Genomic DNA, 17,054 nt, shown 5'->3' with positions numbered 1-17,054 from the left:
AGAAACCCGATGAGGAATCCCGGAAGCAAGCCCATTAGGAACTCTTTATGGAATCTCAGGAGAGCTTTCTTAGCGAATACCTGGAAGAATTTTTGTAGGAATATTCGTGGATAAAAAAAAATGAAGAAATCAATGTCTGCAGTAATTGTTGAAGGAATACTAGGATCCCTAGTGGAGCAGACCTGGTGGGATTAAGAAAACTTGACTATCACGCCGAGGACCTGGGATCGAATCCCACTCCCGACAAACTCGCAAAATGTGAGTTCTTCCTTCAGAAGGGAAGTAAAGCTTGGGTCCCGAGATGAACTAGCCTAGGGCTAAAAATCTCGTTAATACAGATAAAAAAAAACTAGGATCCCTAAAGGTTTTTTGTACAATTTTTTCAAGCAATTCTTGGAGTGTTTTATAAGAATCTCTAAGTAAAATTTTCTAAAAGAATTTCTGGAATACATTCCTGCAGAAATACTTCGAATCATTCCAGATGTAATTATTGGAGCAATCTCTAGTGGAATTTTGGAAGGCATATATGGAGATATCCTTGTAGAAATCTCTGAATACCTGCAGAAATACCCTAAAGGATCTCTGGAGAAATTCCTGAAGGAAACTTTGAAAAAATCACTGGAACAATTACTGGAGGAACCTCTAAAGATATCCCAGGACAAATCCCCGAAAAAATGTCTAGTGGAATCCCTAGATGAATTCTTGATTGAATTTCTGGAAGAAGCCAAGATGGAATCACTGAATTAAGCTATGGAAAAAAATCTTGGAGGAATTGTTCGTACTCATATAGTTTACAAAACTATGAACAAATCTGAAACAGTCAATTTGATTACTCAAAACTACAATACTGATTTGCATATTCACATATCGGGCGCCCATCCCGCTCAAAATTCATCTCAGATCAGGCCCCCCCTGGGCCCCCTCCAGGAAAAAATCCTAGTTACGCCAATGCCAACATGTGTGGATATACAGCGGATGAAAATCTCGTACGTCTTTAGAAATGTCTCACTGGGAAAGCCTTCGAAGCCGTCAAGTGTATGCTAATGCACCCGATGAACGTCACTCAAATAATCTCGACGTTGAAGATGCGCTTCGGAAACCCAGAGATTATCGTGCACAATTTGATGGCCAAAATCAGCTCAACTCCGGCTCCAAAGGCAGACAAACTAGATACGATAATTGAATTTGCTCTTGCCGTCCAGAATTTATGTGCAACGATCGAAGCGTGTCAGCTGGAAGAATACTCTTACAACGTAGCACTTCTTCGCGAACTTGTTGATAAGCTACCAGCGGCTATCAAACTAGATTGGGCCAGATATAGACGTAATTTCTCCACTGTAAATCTGTCCATCTTTTCTAGCTGGTTGTATGAGCTTGCAGAAGACATTTGCCCGCTCGCTGGATTACCCGCCGATACGAAAGGCCAGCGAGCAGCTAAGAACAATCAAGTGTTCCTCAATGCACATGCCGAGAACGTAGATAGCGAACCGAGGAAGCAAAACCCAGGCATACAAGTCCAGCCTAAACCCACAGACGAAACATGCATCGTATGCAAAAGCAATTGCCCTAGTGTCGACAAATGCCAGCGGTTTGACGAATTGGGATATAACGCAAAATGGGCGGTTGTAAAGGAGTTTGGGCTGTGCCGAAAATGTCTTAAGAATCACAAGGGAACCTGCAAATCACAGAAAGTCTGTGGCAAGAACGGATGCGAATATAAACATCATCAGTTATTCCACAACAACCAACGAGATGCAGCCGCTACTGTTACATCCGAGGCCAAATCTAACGCGTCTGGCGATCTTCACAAGCCTGATAACCAAAAACCCTCAGCCAGTGAATGCAACATCCATCATCAGATCAGCAACAAAACCTTGTTCAGAGTCATCCCTGTTATTCTGTATGGTCCTCAGAAAAGCATAAGAACGTTTGCCTTCCTGGACGACGGATCCTCTTACACCTTGATGGATGCGACGCTTGCAAACGATTTGGAGATCGAAGGAAAGCGTGAACCACTTTGTCTCAAGTGGACAGGAAACATGGGTCGTCTAGAAAACGAGTCAACCAAACTGAACGTGCAAATCTCCGGAACTTGGACAAATCAGAGGAAGTATTGGCTCCAAGGGGTTCATACGGTTTCCGCTTTAGATCTCTTCCATCAATCTGTTGACGCCCGAGAACTAGCTAATCAGTATGAACATTTACGTGGAATTCCAATCGAATCTTATCAGAACGCGCAACCTCGTTTACTGATAGGAATTAAGAATGCCAATCTCAGTTATCCTTTGAAAGGACGAGAGGGGAAGATAAATGAACCCATTGCAACAAAAACTCGGTTGGGATGGGTTTTCCATGGAGGGTCTGACGAGGATGATCTGCTTCTTGCTTATCACGGTATTCAGGTCTGCCCTTGCCGCGAAAAGGAAGATATTTTCTTGGAGCATGCGCTGAAAGACTATCTTTCGCTAGAAGGACTTGGTGTCACGAAACCTGATAAACCACTGCTATCCCGAGAAGACCAGAGAGCTCTAGAAATTTTGAACAAAGTAGTTCAGACAGACGACGGACATTATGAAACCCGTTTGCTATGGAAATACGACGATTTTCGGCTACCAAACAGTAAACCTGTAGCTTTGCGTCGATTTCATTGCTTGGAATCTAGAATGAACAAAGATCCCACACTAGCGACAGCACTGAGAGAAAGAATCGAAGATTACAAAGCCAAGGGTTACGTACGAAAACTATCAGAAGCAGAACTTCCGGAGCAGACACATCGTTTCTGCTATATTCCAATATTTCCAGTGTTTAACGCAAATAAACCAGGAAAGTTGCGTATTGTCTGCACACATGGGATTGCGCGGCAAAGACCGGGAGCGTATCGCTGAATTCAATGCTGATCAAGGGTCCCGATCAGCTAGTCCCCCTCAACAATGTTCTGTACAGGTTTCGGGAAAATAGAATCGGAATCAGCGGGGACATTAGGGAAATGTTTCTCCAGGTTAGAGTCGCAAAAGAAGATCAGAATTGTCAACTGTTTTTGTGGAAAGATGATCCTGAAGATGATATGCCGTCTACATACGTGTCGCAGGTTATGACGTTCGGCGCAAGCTGTTCTCCAAGCTGTGCACAGTTTATAAAAAAATTGAATGCAAGCAAATACGTTGAACAATTCCCGAGGGCAGCCGAAGCGATCACCAAACAACATTATGTGGACGACATGCTGCTCAGCGTAGAAAGCGAAGAAGAAGCCATTCACGTAGCACAAGAGGTCCGATACGTTCATGCTCAAGCTGGCTTCGAAATTCGTAATTGGACTTCAAATTCCGTCTCTGTTCTTCAAGCTCTTCATCAGGAAAAGACAGACCTCAAAAGTCTTCACGTTGGATCGGAATCTACTGTGGAAAAAGTCCTCGGCATGTGGTGGTGCACGGGCACAGACAGTTTCACCTACAAACTTTCGCCAAAGTACGATTATGAACTTTTGAGTGGAGAACAAAAGCCAACCAAGCGGCAGGTTCTGCGGACGCTTATGTCCGTTTTTGATCCTTTGGGCCTACTCTCCAGCGTACTTGTGTTCCTCAAAATACTTTTCCAGGAGATTTGGCGTTCCGGCATAGATTGGGATGATCAAATACCAGACAGTCTGCATACCAAATGGAAGCAATGGTTGCGCATTATTCCAAAACTACAAGATATCAGCATTCCCCGTTGTTACCGTGCCTTGACAACAATCAGTTCCGATACGAAGATTCAGCTACATACATTTGTAGATGCTAGCGAGTTAGGATACGCGGCGGTTGTATACCTTCGATTTCAACAAGGTAGTACGGTGGAGTGCGCGATCGCCGGTGCTAAATCACGAGTAGCACCCTTGCAATTCATCTCTATCCCAAGACTGGAGCTACAGAGCGCAGTTCTTGGCACCAGGCTCGCCAACACAATTTCTGAGGCACTGTCTTTCGATATCAGCGAGAGATTTTTTTTAACCGATGCGCGAGACGTCCTTTGTTGGTTGCGCTCAGACCACCGCCAATATACGCCATACGTGGCCTGGCGAGTGAGCGAAATATTGGATACGACGGCTATCGACGACTGGAAGTGGGTTAGTACTAAAGACAATGTAGCTGATGAAGCAACCAAGCTGAAACGAGCCCTAGATATTAGCTGCCATAGCCGGTGGTTCAGGGGGCCTGAATTCTTATGGCAATCAACAGATACATGGCCGTGTGACGAGCGCCTTACAGGACCATTTTCAAAAGACGAACTCGTGCATGCTGCAGCTGTACTTTACCGCCAAGCTCAAAGTACGTCATTCGCAGAAGAAGTTGGTGTTCTATCCAACCCAGAAACACACAAAGAGATACCAAAATCAAGTCCAGTTTTCACCATGAATCCATTTTTGGACGGAATGCAAGTAATGCGAATGCATGGCCGCATCAGCGCATGTGAATATGCTAGCACCGATGCCATGAATCCCGTGATACTTCCCAAGGACCATTACTTATCGAAGCTCATCGTACAGGACTACCACCAGCGATATCATCACCACAATCAGGAGACTTTTTTGAACGAGCTGCGGCAAGTATTTCGAATTCCAAAATTACGAAGATTGCTGGGAAAAGTGAAAACAGAATGTCAAACGTGTAAGAACCAACGAGCAGTACCCAAGCCTCCTCCTATGGCAGATCTTCCAAGTGCCAGATTGGCTGTTTACACCAGACCTTTTTCGTTTGTCGGGGTCGATTATTTTGGACCAATGACTGTGGCGGTGGGGCGTAGGAACGAGAAACGTTGGGGAGTCCTAATAACCTGTTTGACCATTAGGGCGGTGCATTTAGAAGTTGCTCATTCGTTAAGTGCAGATTCTTGCATTATGGCATTGCGGACGTTTATGGCAAGGCGGGGGGTTCCAATACAAATATACAGTGATCGAGGAACTAATTTTATTGCGACCAGTAAAGAACTGAGCGAATCACTGAGAGAGATGGATCAACAGAAGGTGATTCAGGAAATTGTCAGCCACAACACTCAATGGACATTCCTTCCACCCGCTTCCCCGCACATGGGCGGTGCGTGGGAGCGCCTCGTCCAGACGGTCAAGGTCAACCTACAAGCAATGCTTCCAACACGACATCCGACGGATGAAGTCCTGCGGAATACCCTAGCTGAAATGGAAAACCTTGTAAACTCACGTCCATTAACTCATGTTCCGGTAGACGATCCTGAAGCTCCGGTGTTAACACCGAATCATTTCATTCTGGGTTCATCTAGTGGACTTAAACCCGCTACACGTTTGGACGATAGGGCCTTAGTTTTGCGACGATCTTGGCGTGCGTCACAAAGAGAAGCGGATTTATTTTGGAAACGTTGGCTTCGTGATTATATGCCAGAGCTGACTAAACGCACGAAATGGTACTCTAAGGTCAAACCTATAGAAGTGAACGACATCGTACTAGTCGTCGACCCAGATCTTCCCAGAAATTGCTGGCCTAAAGGTAGGGTGATTTCTGTCAATCGTGCAAAGGACGGACAAGTGAGATCAGCCACGGTACAAACTGTGACTGGAATATACGAGCGACCCGCAACGAAGATCGCCGTACTGGATGTTCGCCGCGAAGAATTGGTAAACCAGGACCCTGGCGTACCTGGGGGGGAGTGTTGCGACCCCTCGGTCGACGCGCCTTATTAGGACGATCTTCATTGAGGTACCATGATCCCGACAGAACTCGATAGATGTAGGTAGAACACTCAATATGACAGAGCAACTTGTCAAATGCTGGGACGTCAAACATGAGATGGTCAGGAGAATGATTAGGCAAAATTGCGGTGTGGTTCTCGAATTGTTATTATAGAATTTTTGCAGTTACTCGTTATAGTTATAATTGTTTTGCAAGTAATTAGTGAAACGAGGTAATCTAACAGCTAACACTTCAAGTTATCATCTTTAACAATAAATGAATTCCTTTAAAGATAAGCTGTACTAGACTTCGGCGTATTCGCTAACCGTAACTGAACTGCGTTGGAGATCGTTTATAGAAACATATTATCGTAAGTTTGATCAGATAATCATAGTTGAATTAAGACCCTAATTTATCTACATGCAGTAGAAACAGATTTGCCGCTAGAAGTTTGGAACCATACATCATAAAGGGACGAAGATAGGAGGAATTAGAGCACGAAAGAACTAAACGTAAGTTGAGTGTGGCCCCAATTGAATTGTGACTAATGAGGTTGAATTTCAGGAATTTTTTAATGTGCCTAATAAATATTAAGAAATCGGAATCTCGTGCCCTCCTTTCACTACTCTTGATAGTTGACCGGTGAGTCAACAGTCACAGCGGAGTGACTCATTCTGCCAACGGACGTCGGTACGAAGGCATTTCCCAGTGCAACCAAGGTATCGGACGGCGAAACGAACACATCGTCTAAAGTTATCAGAAATTTTCCTTGAGTTATTCAGAAATATTCCATCATCCACAAGAGTTATTGGGAAACAATTTTCTACGCAGTTCCCAAATCAATCCCGCCAATCAATCAGATCGGCATGGAAGACAGCGGACAAAAAGCCGTACTACCGCCACGGCTGAGGAATCCAACCGAAAATTTCGACAATGGCGCAAGCGGTAGCAATCTCCCCCTCGGTAAGTATACGAAAAAAAAAGAAAAAAGAGGATCTGTAGTCGAGGCAGATTCCTTTATTTTGTGTTGGAACTCTGGTAGTCGAGACAGAGTATCCTTTGCAACAAGCATGAGTGCTCTGATAGGCGAGGCAAAGTGACTGAACAAATCTTTCTATTTCGAATTCACAGGAAATCGAAAACGAAGGTCACAAGAAAGATGCTCTTGGAAGAATTGGCTGCCATTAAGTCTGAACTGGCTTCCGTACGGCTCGAGAAAGAGCAATTGCTACAAGGTTCAGAGGCGAGTACTGCAGATAACGATGCGGTAAACTTCAGATCCGGATCGGATACCGACGTTCACCAGTCGGCATCGGTCGGAAACGAATCTTTGCTGGCCACCATGAGCAATATGTCACTTGGTTCCTTAAACATCCCTGAGTGTAAGCCATCGGATGGTGAAGCGGACGTGGACAAGAAGGCGTACGAGCATTGGAAGGAAATCGTGAATGCGTCCTTCAATCTAGTACAAGCGACAGACGAGCGTGCGAAGATGGATAAATTCAGGATCAAGGCTGGCCCAAAACTTCTCGAGGTGATGCAAGGGACGTCTTCCACTGCGGACATGCCGGATGAACAGAGTCGGCCGTTCTCAAACGCTATCGCTCGACTGGACCATTACTTTGGATCCCGAACCTACATTATCGGACAACGGAGCAAACTGATGAATACAGCGCAGCGCAGCGGTGAAGCCAGCGTCTCTTTTGTAAGAAGAGTTGGAGCAGCTGCAAAGTTGTGTGGCTACAAGAACGATGAAGAAATGGAGGCCATAGTTCGTACCATCGTTAAAGGAACTACCGACAGCCGCGTTCGTGTGCTGGCCCATCGAAACTGGGTGAACCAAGGCGATATAAACAGCCTCATCGCAATGGTTAGTGATCGAGAAATGGAAATCTTTAACGAGGAGGAATATCAGAAGCTAAACCGGCAGAGTTGTGCGCCAATCGCTGCTGTAAGGGAACATTCTGAACCAGGAACGTCAAGTCGACGTGGCTTTGGATCCAAGTTCAGAGGTATTCAGCGAAGCAGAGGAACATTCCGTCGAGGACACGCGCAATCACAAGGATCGTCTCGGAACGCTTGCTGACGGTGCGCTAGCATGTACCACGAACCTTCAGCATGCCCTAATCTTGACAAGGTATGCCACAACTGTAAGCGTCGTGGGCACCTAGCCCGCAGTTGCTCGAACGTGCCGAAGTTTGGAGTAGGATAAAAGCGTGCGGCTATCGAGCAAGGAGAGGGCGAGCCAAGACCAAAAATTGCGGCAATCAAACAAAACGGCGAAGAAGTTGAAGAAAAGGTAATGGAAGATAATCTTGAAGTAGAATAAACATAATATGATTTCAAAGCTATTTCATCTGATAGTTGAACTTAACATGGATTCTGTATGAACTAAAATGAATTGTTTGAATAAATGAGTTGCTTATAAATATCGGTTTATTTTATTTCGAAAGAACTCACCCATATTCTGAAGTAACGTTCACATTGTTTTGAGTTGTATTTGGGTTTCAATCGTGTGTGGAGATTCGCTTAGTCAGTTGGAGTTGGCATAACTAGTCGTAGTTTATCTGTCAAACAGGATATGCATGACTATCTAGTCTGGCATGAGATAACAGAACACTATCAAATGAGATAGCTTGGAAACAATTAGATTAGAAACGGCTGTTCAGTTGTTATGAACGATTATTTGGTTTTTAGGTACAACATAATTCACAAACTGATGACAGCGGCACTGAGAAGGTAATTTGTGCAGTGCCCACATTTAATCTACCAACAGAAGAAGATGCTTTCGTTGTTGGGCATGTGGCAGGCGTGCGTGTGATCTTCTTCATCGATTCGGGTGCGCAAGTAAACACCATAACAAGGAGGATCTTCGACAAAATTCTCCAGGATGAATCCAAATCAAATAAATTGGTCGACCTGTGTTACTCGTCAGATAAAAAGTTGCGCGCGTATGCCTCTCAAGGAGAGATCAGCGTATCGACTACTTTCTCTGCGATATTATATGTTTCAAAGGACAGACCAGTGCTCCTTGAGAAATTTTATGTTGTCAAAGAGTCGAGATCGTTGATGAGTTTTAGCACAGCAGCTCGATATAGTTTGTAACCGTCGGTTCCAAATTATGCTTGTAGCTCCACCACAAGTTTAGTATTTTTCTATTTTGCATTTTTTCAATTCCTTTCCCAAATTTCCCGCTTCTCATTAATACGCCCTTTATAAAGAAAGAACCAACTAACACTATGATGGGACAGTGGCTGCTCTCAGTGGCTTGATGGGAGTAAGAGCGTTGTCCCACTCTCGCACTGCATACCGTTTGAGTGGCGGTCTACTGTATAACAGTTGAGCTGTCATGGCAAAAGAGTACGCAGCCAGTGATTATTGACTTCCAGATGGAGTTAGTAAAATTAGGGTAGGGTAGGTAATCAAAAGTTGAACCAAATTGCGGCTTTCCAAAGTAGCGCCAATTTTGAGTGTTTTTTCTCCCACATGGAAACAATTTACTACGGCAAAATCGTATGTACATGAAAGCCACGGATATAAGCTTTCTGTTAAGTGGTTAAAAGTTTGTATTTGCACTGAATTTCATTGAAAAATTCGATTATTCATCAACGATGATTTTAATCTAAATTTGAACCATCATAATCATAATTTGAACTAATTTTAATCTTAATTTGAACTACTGGCGGCAGCAGCTCGAGCATCTCCCACAACAGCCAATTTCGTGCTGAACAATAGAAAAACACATGGATCTGCTAATTCCCATAACTATTTTTCATTAGGCAGTGGAATTTCAACTAAGAATGTTCTAAAACCTTCAGGAACTTGGAAACTAAATTTGGAATTTTTCATCCCCCAAGAGTAAACAAAACAACCACTAGCGCAGTCTGCAGGCCAACACTAGAAGCTCGCCCCCGTTTACTAGTTCAAATTTAGATTACAAATGGTTCAACTTAAGATAACATTCTCCAAGTAAGAATTACTTAAATTTGATAATTTTATGACAAATAATGTGGAATATTATTTGGTTGGTCGATTCTACGATGAATAAGCTTTCATTTGACGTGTTCACACATTGCGTGTGATACAATGCATGAGCTGTACGAGTGCACCGAAAATGTGCTTTCTCTGGGGGGAAATGGGTGAAATCACATTGATTTTTCAATTGCCTGTTTTCCATGACAAAAACGCTTTTTTCAATGCTTTTAAAGTCCATGTTATCAGGTTATATTACGGAAAGCTGTTTAACATCTTTTTCCGGACAATATTTGCCTGAAAAGTACGTCGTTTTAATGAATTTCGAAATGGTTCAAATTAAGATTAGAATTTGACTAGTTCAAAGTTTGATTTCTTACCCTATATGATCAAATTTCTGGCATTAAAAGAACAAATCATGCATATTACATGTTTCTATGTTGTATATGTGTAATTGATCGAGTTCCATTTCTAAGACTGACGATTCTTATAAAAGAGGAAACCTGAAATCTCCATGTTCTTTCTGATCGTGATTTGTGAATAGAGTAGTAGTGCGCGCGTGTTATTTTAAATTGTTCTGTAAGGTTTATTGTAAGACCTTTTGTGTGGTGAATTTGTAATAATTTAGTGTTGTTCTCTTTAATAGGTCTAAAGTAAAATGTTACAAAAAGTGTTAGTAAAACCGTTAGTAAACGTGCTAGCATGCAAAAATTAGTATGGTTAGTAGTTAAAATCATGCAACATGGACCTAAAGCTAATGTGTTATTCTTTTTCTATTAGTATTGTAACATACAAAAACCTAGTGAAAAACGACATGAACACAAGTTAAAAAGAAGATATAAGAAAAAGGTAAATTCTATTGTTAGTTTGTGCAAGATGTGGCAAATTGTAAGAGGCTATTATGTAGAGTGATGTCGGGGTATTAATCGAGTGGTTAGGTCCGATGAATGGGCCTTTTTCTTCCCATCTTTAAACTACTCGCCAGATAAACGTCCGGAAGGTAACTTCCCGGACGGTTCCGATCACCAACCCACCAACGATCAGAAATCCCGATTGGGAACAGCTGCCGTTATCGTTCGAGGCCTCCTTCCGTCAGCTGCGGCCATCCTACGACGGCCATTGCTGTTCAGCATTTCGCCGATTCCGTCGGCGTTCATCATCGACATTGGCAGACCGCTACTACTATCGGTCCACAACGCCCAGTCTCCGAGTTACATCGAACCGTTCCCAAGGCCCTCGGTAAGCTAGTTCCGATCAGTGCTAAGTGAATCGCGGCCATAGGCCATAATGCATGCAAATACACCCCCCCCCCATCAAAGTGACGTCACAAGTAATGAATAAAACTATGTAAATTGTAAATAGCCTCAGTGAAAGCCATTTATTTAGAGCGCAGCCCTGGTTATTATAGTTTCACCATCTTTTCGTTCGTTATCCGCTTTGTCCGGACTCACAAAGGAGTCGTCAAGCCTCGCTATTCGTGTGATCCATCAGATCCTGGAATTTATGGTTTCCACGTCACTAGGAATGTTTATTTGACCGTTACTCTGCTATTTTCATGTTTTGTCTGTGAAGTCAAGGTCCAGTTTTCCTGTTTCAGGATAGCCCTTAAATCAGTGTGTAAGTGTGAAAGTTCAAGCCATCCTATAAAACGACCCTGAGAATCCCTAAATCCCCCAATCCCTGAGCTAGAGAGTTACAAGTTTACTGGATGTTGGCCTGCGTGTGCCTATTGGCGGATACGGTAATGTCTGGAAGTGCGAGTTTGCTTTGATGAACGAAGTAATGGGTACATCGATTGAAGAATTCCCAAAGTTCAATGTCCCGCCTGTACTACTACACTACAACAAGGACATGCCTCCTGCTAGAAATTTTTACACGCACATTCCGCCGAGCTTCAAAAACTTAGCTCAACAAAAACTCGGTGAGCTCTTACTGTCTGGAATTATTGAACCAGTAACGGAAAACATGGATCGCTCATTCTGCTCATCTCTCTTGGTGGTGCCAAAAGGAAAAGACGATATCCGTTTAGTTGTCGACTTGAGAGGTCCAAACAAGTGTATTTATCGGACTCCGTTCAAGATGCCCACCTTTGAGCAAATCATAATGCAACTACATGGGGCTAAATGGTTTTCAACCATAGACCTCAAAAACGCGTTTTTCCACATAGAGTTGGATGAGCGGTGTCGTCATTTGACCAACTTCTTTTCCGGAGATGGATTGTACAGGTGCCGACGACTTCCATTCGGTCTGTGCAACGCGCCAGACATATTCCAGGAGACGATGCAATCTGTTATTCTTTCCGGATGCGAAGGTATGTTGTTATTTGAATTATATCTTATTAGATGTTGCACAAATTAAATGTATGAATGTACAGGTACGGTCAATTACCTGGACGATGTTCTTGTTTTTGGAGCAACGAAGGAGGAGCACGATGCAAACCTCGAGGAAGTAATGAAGCGGCTAGCGGACCACAACGTCAAAGTCAACGAGAGTAAGTGCCTCCTTAGCCAACAAGAAGTTCCATTTCTTGGATTCCATCTATCTGGTGAGGGATGGAGTGTGGAGAACGAGAAAATTCGAGCAATCCAAAATTTTCGAAAACCTGAGACACAGGACGAAGTCAGAAGTTTCTTGGGATTGATCAATTACATGGACCGGTTCATTCTTAATCGAGCGGACAGAACATGGCGATTGAGAGAGCTGGCACGGGCGGATCAGTTCTATTGGTCTGAGGAATTGGATCGGGAATTTGAATTCCTTACATCAACTGCGTGGACAAAGATCAAAACTCTAGGCTACTACAACCAGACGGACGAGACGGAACTCTACGTTGATGCATCGCCTCACGGACTAGGAGCGGTGTTGGTTCAATTGGACAAGGATGCTAAACCAAGGGTTATCGCTTGTGCATCAAAATCGTTGTCTCCTGCGGAGCAAAAATACCCCCACACACAAAAGGAAGCTCTGGCTATGGTGTGGGGGGTGGAGAGATTCTCCAACTACTTGATGAGCACAACTTTCAAGATTAGATCTGACGCTAAATCCAGTGAGTTTATATTTGGAGGTATGCATCGTATTGGTAAGAGGGCTGTATCGCGGGCAGAAGCATGGGCTTTGAGGCTGCAGCAGTACAGTTTTACAGTTGAAAGCATTCTAGGGAACGCCAATATAGCCGATGTTCTATCTAGACTAGTAATAGAGACACAACCAGTAGAGGATTTCGATGATTCTTCTGAAGATCATTTGCTGTTTGCATTGGAAGCAGGAAGCATGGAGATTAATTGGAACGAGATTGAGTTGGAAGCAGAGAACGACAAAGAACAAATTGAAATTCGAGAATGCCTTGAAGCTGCCAAGTGGAGTAAACACTTGCAACCATACGAATGCCATGCCAAGCATCTTCGACTTTTGGGCGCACTCATTTGCAAGGAAGATCGTGTTATCTTGCCCCAGAGGTTGCGAGAGAAAGCTATAAAACTAGTACATCAAGGTCATGTTGGAGCAGCCTCGATGAAGAGGATTTTGAGAAATCATTTCTGGTGGCCTGGAATAAACGGCCATGTGCAGAAGTACCTGGACGCCTGCGAGACATGCCTGAGACTTTCAAGCAAAAATGCGCCTCTCCCACTCACTAGTCGAGAACTACCGCAAGGACCATGGGAGATCTTACAGATCGATTTTTTTACAGATAGGGATTTCGATCTCGGTGAGTTTTTGGTAGTAGTAGATACCTACTCCAGGTACATCCAAGTGGTGGAGATGAAAAACACTGACGCAGACACGACTAATGCTGCACTTTCCAAAATATTCGAAGTGTGGGGTTATCCTTTGGCGATCAGGGAGTGAAATTATCGATCACGATCGCGATCATAGAAAACTCGCTCACACACATTATCGGCGAAAAAAGACTTGCGATAAATTCAGACCCGGATTTCTCCCGAGAATGTGTTCTCGCTCGTCCCGCAGCGCCGAAAATGGATTATCACCAGCAATGAAAAGCCGACTGGTTTATTCTCTGCTCTTTGTCCGCCTTTCCGTTTCATCGTCGCAACCAAAAGTAGCTTTTATGCATCAAATTTCTTCCACCTCTCGAGCAGCTTGTGCGGCCGCGTGGTTATGGTGCGCGCTAAGAAACATTTTTGTGGAGGGTCTTGGTTCGAATCCCGTTGGCGGCACAATTTTTGTTATTTGCCTCCTGATAATTATCGCGATAACCGGCAAGGCGATAAAGTTGGATAGCGAAAATGGCAAGAGCGATTTTCAGTTTTCGGCTATCTTCGGTCGTGGACAACGGCAGCGACCGATAAACATTTCTCGCTGGAAAAAGGATCGTTGAACTGTTCGGTTGCTCGGAAAAGGCCAATTTTCGTCTCAATTTGCTGATAATTTCTTTCCCTGTTGGCGATACACAGTGATAACGGACCTCCGTCCCAGTCGGACAAATTTGTAAAGATATGGGAAGCGAGAGGCGTTAAGATTCGTAAGTCCATTCCGTTGAGTGCCCAGTCGAATGGTGCCGTCGAAAGACAAAACATCGGAATAAAGAGAGTATTGGCTGCGGCTCGACTGGATAACGTTAATTGGAGAACAGTGTTAGATAAGTATGTCCAAACTCACAACAAAGTTCGTCCTTTGTCTCGGTTGGGAGTCACACCCTTCGAATTGTTAGTTGGGTGGAAATGCCATGGAATCTTTCCTTGCCTTTGGGATACGAATGATCCCGAATCACTAGACCGGAATTGTAGTATTGTACAAGTTAGAGTAGGCCATGGATTCGAGAGAGACAAGTCAGAGAGTGGAGTTCAACTGTGAAAGAGTGAACAGGTGAATACAGCGTGTAACGAGAACCCAATCTGTAGATTATTATAATTATAATAATACATTCCGAACATCCGAATTACTTCCGATATTACATTGGCGACGAGGAGAAAATGTAAGTATTTTATCAAAATACTTGTTTGTGAAAAATAAAACGGAAAAAGTCACACATCATTTCGTTGAATTTGCCGAAAAAATTTGCTATCTGTTGATTCGGCAGCGAAAAGATACCATGGCAACCATGGTGAAATATTTCACGGAACTTGCATCGAACTTTTGCGTTGAAGTTTGGATTAAAGTTGTTTATCCTGGGATAGTTTGATGTCACTGAGGGTAACGGAGTAACACATAGTAACATATCATAGAAAATGACAAGTGGAACTGTCATAATAATTGTAAACAAAAAAATACAAAATACCAACTACCATAGTGCGATGCAGGAATTTTGAAAAGTGTACAATATTTAATTGGACAATATTATTGGATGTGATTGTTTGGTTGATTGGTGGTTGGTCAGTGAAAGTGTTTCCTTCAAATAAACTAACTGAAAAGAATAGAAAACTCCGAGAAAATAAGTGTCGGATTAGGTGACAGCAGCTGATAAAAAAGGTAAGCAACAAACTACATTCGGTTTAAAAGAATAGAGAAAATAAACATTCAATAAAGCATTCATCAGTGTTTTGTTTTATGAAAGGATAGTTGATTCTGAACTGGATATCATGATTTATTATTGTTAGAAAAAACCAGATGAGTGTGGAGTCATAAAAAAATGATAATGAATTGTACTACGCCAGCAGAACGTTCTGCGATTGAGAACATTGTAGTAAATTCATGAGATTTGTGACGGAATCGTCAAGTGGCGGCATCGTCATAAGCGGAATCGCTTAAACGCATAACTGGCGGATTCGTCATATTTATGATACATGATATGTATCATACTTTTTTTTTCAAATAGAAAATGTGGCGGAATCGTCAACATGAATTTGATTAAAATAGGGTATGTGTACCATCAGTAATCTCACGCTCCCATATTCATCCTATTCGAATACGAGCGATTACGGCACCGATTGATTCCGTTCTTTGTGATTTCGTGGGTGCTCACTTCTAACAAAAAATACAAAAATAAGAAACAAAACAAACAGCGCGTCAATCCTTTGTTTTTCGTAGGATGAAAGTGGGAGCCACATGCTTAATAAGGGAACCAATACCCTATAAGTGGCGAGTTCGTCATAAGCGACATCGCTTAATTCGATAATTGACGAAATCGTGATACGAATCGCTAAATGGATGGTTGGATGATATGATTGATTCGTCCTAGGATTCGTCAAGCGGGTTCGCTCAAACTACAAGTGGCGGTATCGTCATAAATGAAGATGTGTGGCGGATTCGTCATAAAAGAAATATCTTAAGGATATAGTTGACGGGATCGTCAAAGAGTAATTTAACAGTGAGTTCAATAAAAATAAAACGTGGCGGAATCGTCAAACGAAACAATTGGCGGATTCGTCATAAACCGATTTATTCGGTAATATCTTCGTATGAATAATAATGAATAATATTTTTTTTATAAACAGGAAAGTGACGATAATGTCAAAGATTAAAGCATAAGTGGCGGAATCGTCTAAAGAGTAAACCTTTCAGTCTTAAATAAGGAATAGTCAAAATATTAACTACATGTTTTAGTTTATAATTGTACAGAAATGATGTGTGAGCTGAAAACGTTTTATCATGAGCACGAAAGTGAAATACTTATCGTCATTTTTATTTCATTCGCTGGATATTTTTATTCTTAGGACCAGCAGTGAACTTCGAATTAGAGCGTTTCAGACTAATTTGGACTCGTCTCAACTGCCTCTGGCCTGGTCCAAATGGAAACGGGACTTAGAATGCTATTTTGAATCTGAGAAAATACTTTCTCAGTATGACAAACGCTCCAAGCTTTTGTACTTGGGTGGTTCTGATCTCCGAGACATATACGATAATCTTCCAGAAGTCGAAAGTGTTCCGCACATTTTGCAGGTAGGTGATGTGATGAATTAGTGGTATGCGATAAAAAAACGGGAATGAAAAAGAAAAATAATTGTAGGATCCACCATATTACGATGCAGCGATCGCCAAATTGGATGCTCATTTTGAGCCTTTCCGGCGGCGTACTTACGAACGTCATCTATTTCGACAAATTGCTCAGGGGTCATCAGAGCGATTTACAGATTTTGTATTGCGGTTGCGAACACAGGTGAAGCGATGTGAGTACGATAAACCAGAGGAAATGATCTTGGATCAGATCGTCGAAAAGTGCTCTTCGGCGAAGCTCAGACAGAAAATGTTGAAGAAAGATATGTCTTTGAGCGAAGTTGAAGGTCTAGGCACGAGCTTGGAAGAGAGTGCGAAGAAGGTGGCAGACAATTAAACGTTCCATAATAAATACAAAATTTCCCATAAATAATTCGAAAAATCCCAGTGAAGAAACAGGGGTGTAAGCAGTAATAAATAACAAAAGTTCCATAAACAAATAAGAAAATGCATAAATAAATAAAAAAAATCCATAAATAATTAATTTTTGGGCAGTTAAAAACGTCAAAAATG

At 42.6% G+C, this 17,054-nt stretch overlaps 1 protein-coding gene and 1 long non-coding RNA gene across 2 annotated transcripts; both read left to right on the top strand.

Annotated features, from left to right (window-relative positions):
• Window positions 1-5,432: 5,432 nt before the first annotated feature.
• On the top strand, window positions 5,433-6,325 carry LOC115263280 (uncharacterized). Its single transcript, XR_003895653.2, has 3 exons — window positions 5,433-5,910; window positions 5,971-6,048; window positions 6,105-6,325. It is a non-coding gene; the product is annotated as an uncharacterized LOC115263280 (long non-coding RNA).
• Window positions 6,326-6,641: 316 nt separating this feature from the next.
• On the top strand, window positions 6,642-8,773 carry LOC134285863 (uncharacterized). The gene has a single exon (XM_062847472.1). It carries the CDS (start codon window positions 6,838-6,840, stop codon window positions 7,762-7,764), a length of 927 nt encoding a protein of 308 aa, XP_062703456.1. The 5' UTR covers window positions 6,642-6,837; the 3' UTR covers window positions 7,765-8,773.
• The last annotated feature ends 8,281 nt before the right edge of the window (window positions 8,774-17,054 follow it).

The sequence above is a fragment of the Aedes albopictus genome, chromosome 1, assembly GCF_035046485.1.
Source record: "Aedes albopictus strain Foshan chromosome 1, AalbF5, whole genome shotgun sequence".
Taxonomy (NCBI): Eukaryota; Metazoa; Arthropoda; class Insecta; order Diptera; family Culicidae; genus Aedes; species Aedes albopictus.
This window is presented reverse-complemented; position numbering and strand designations above follow the sequence as displayed.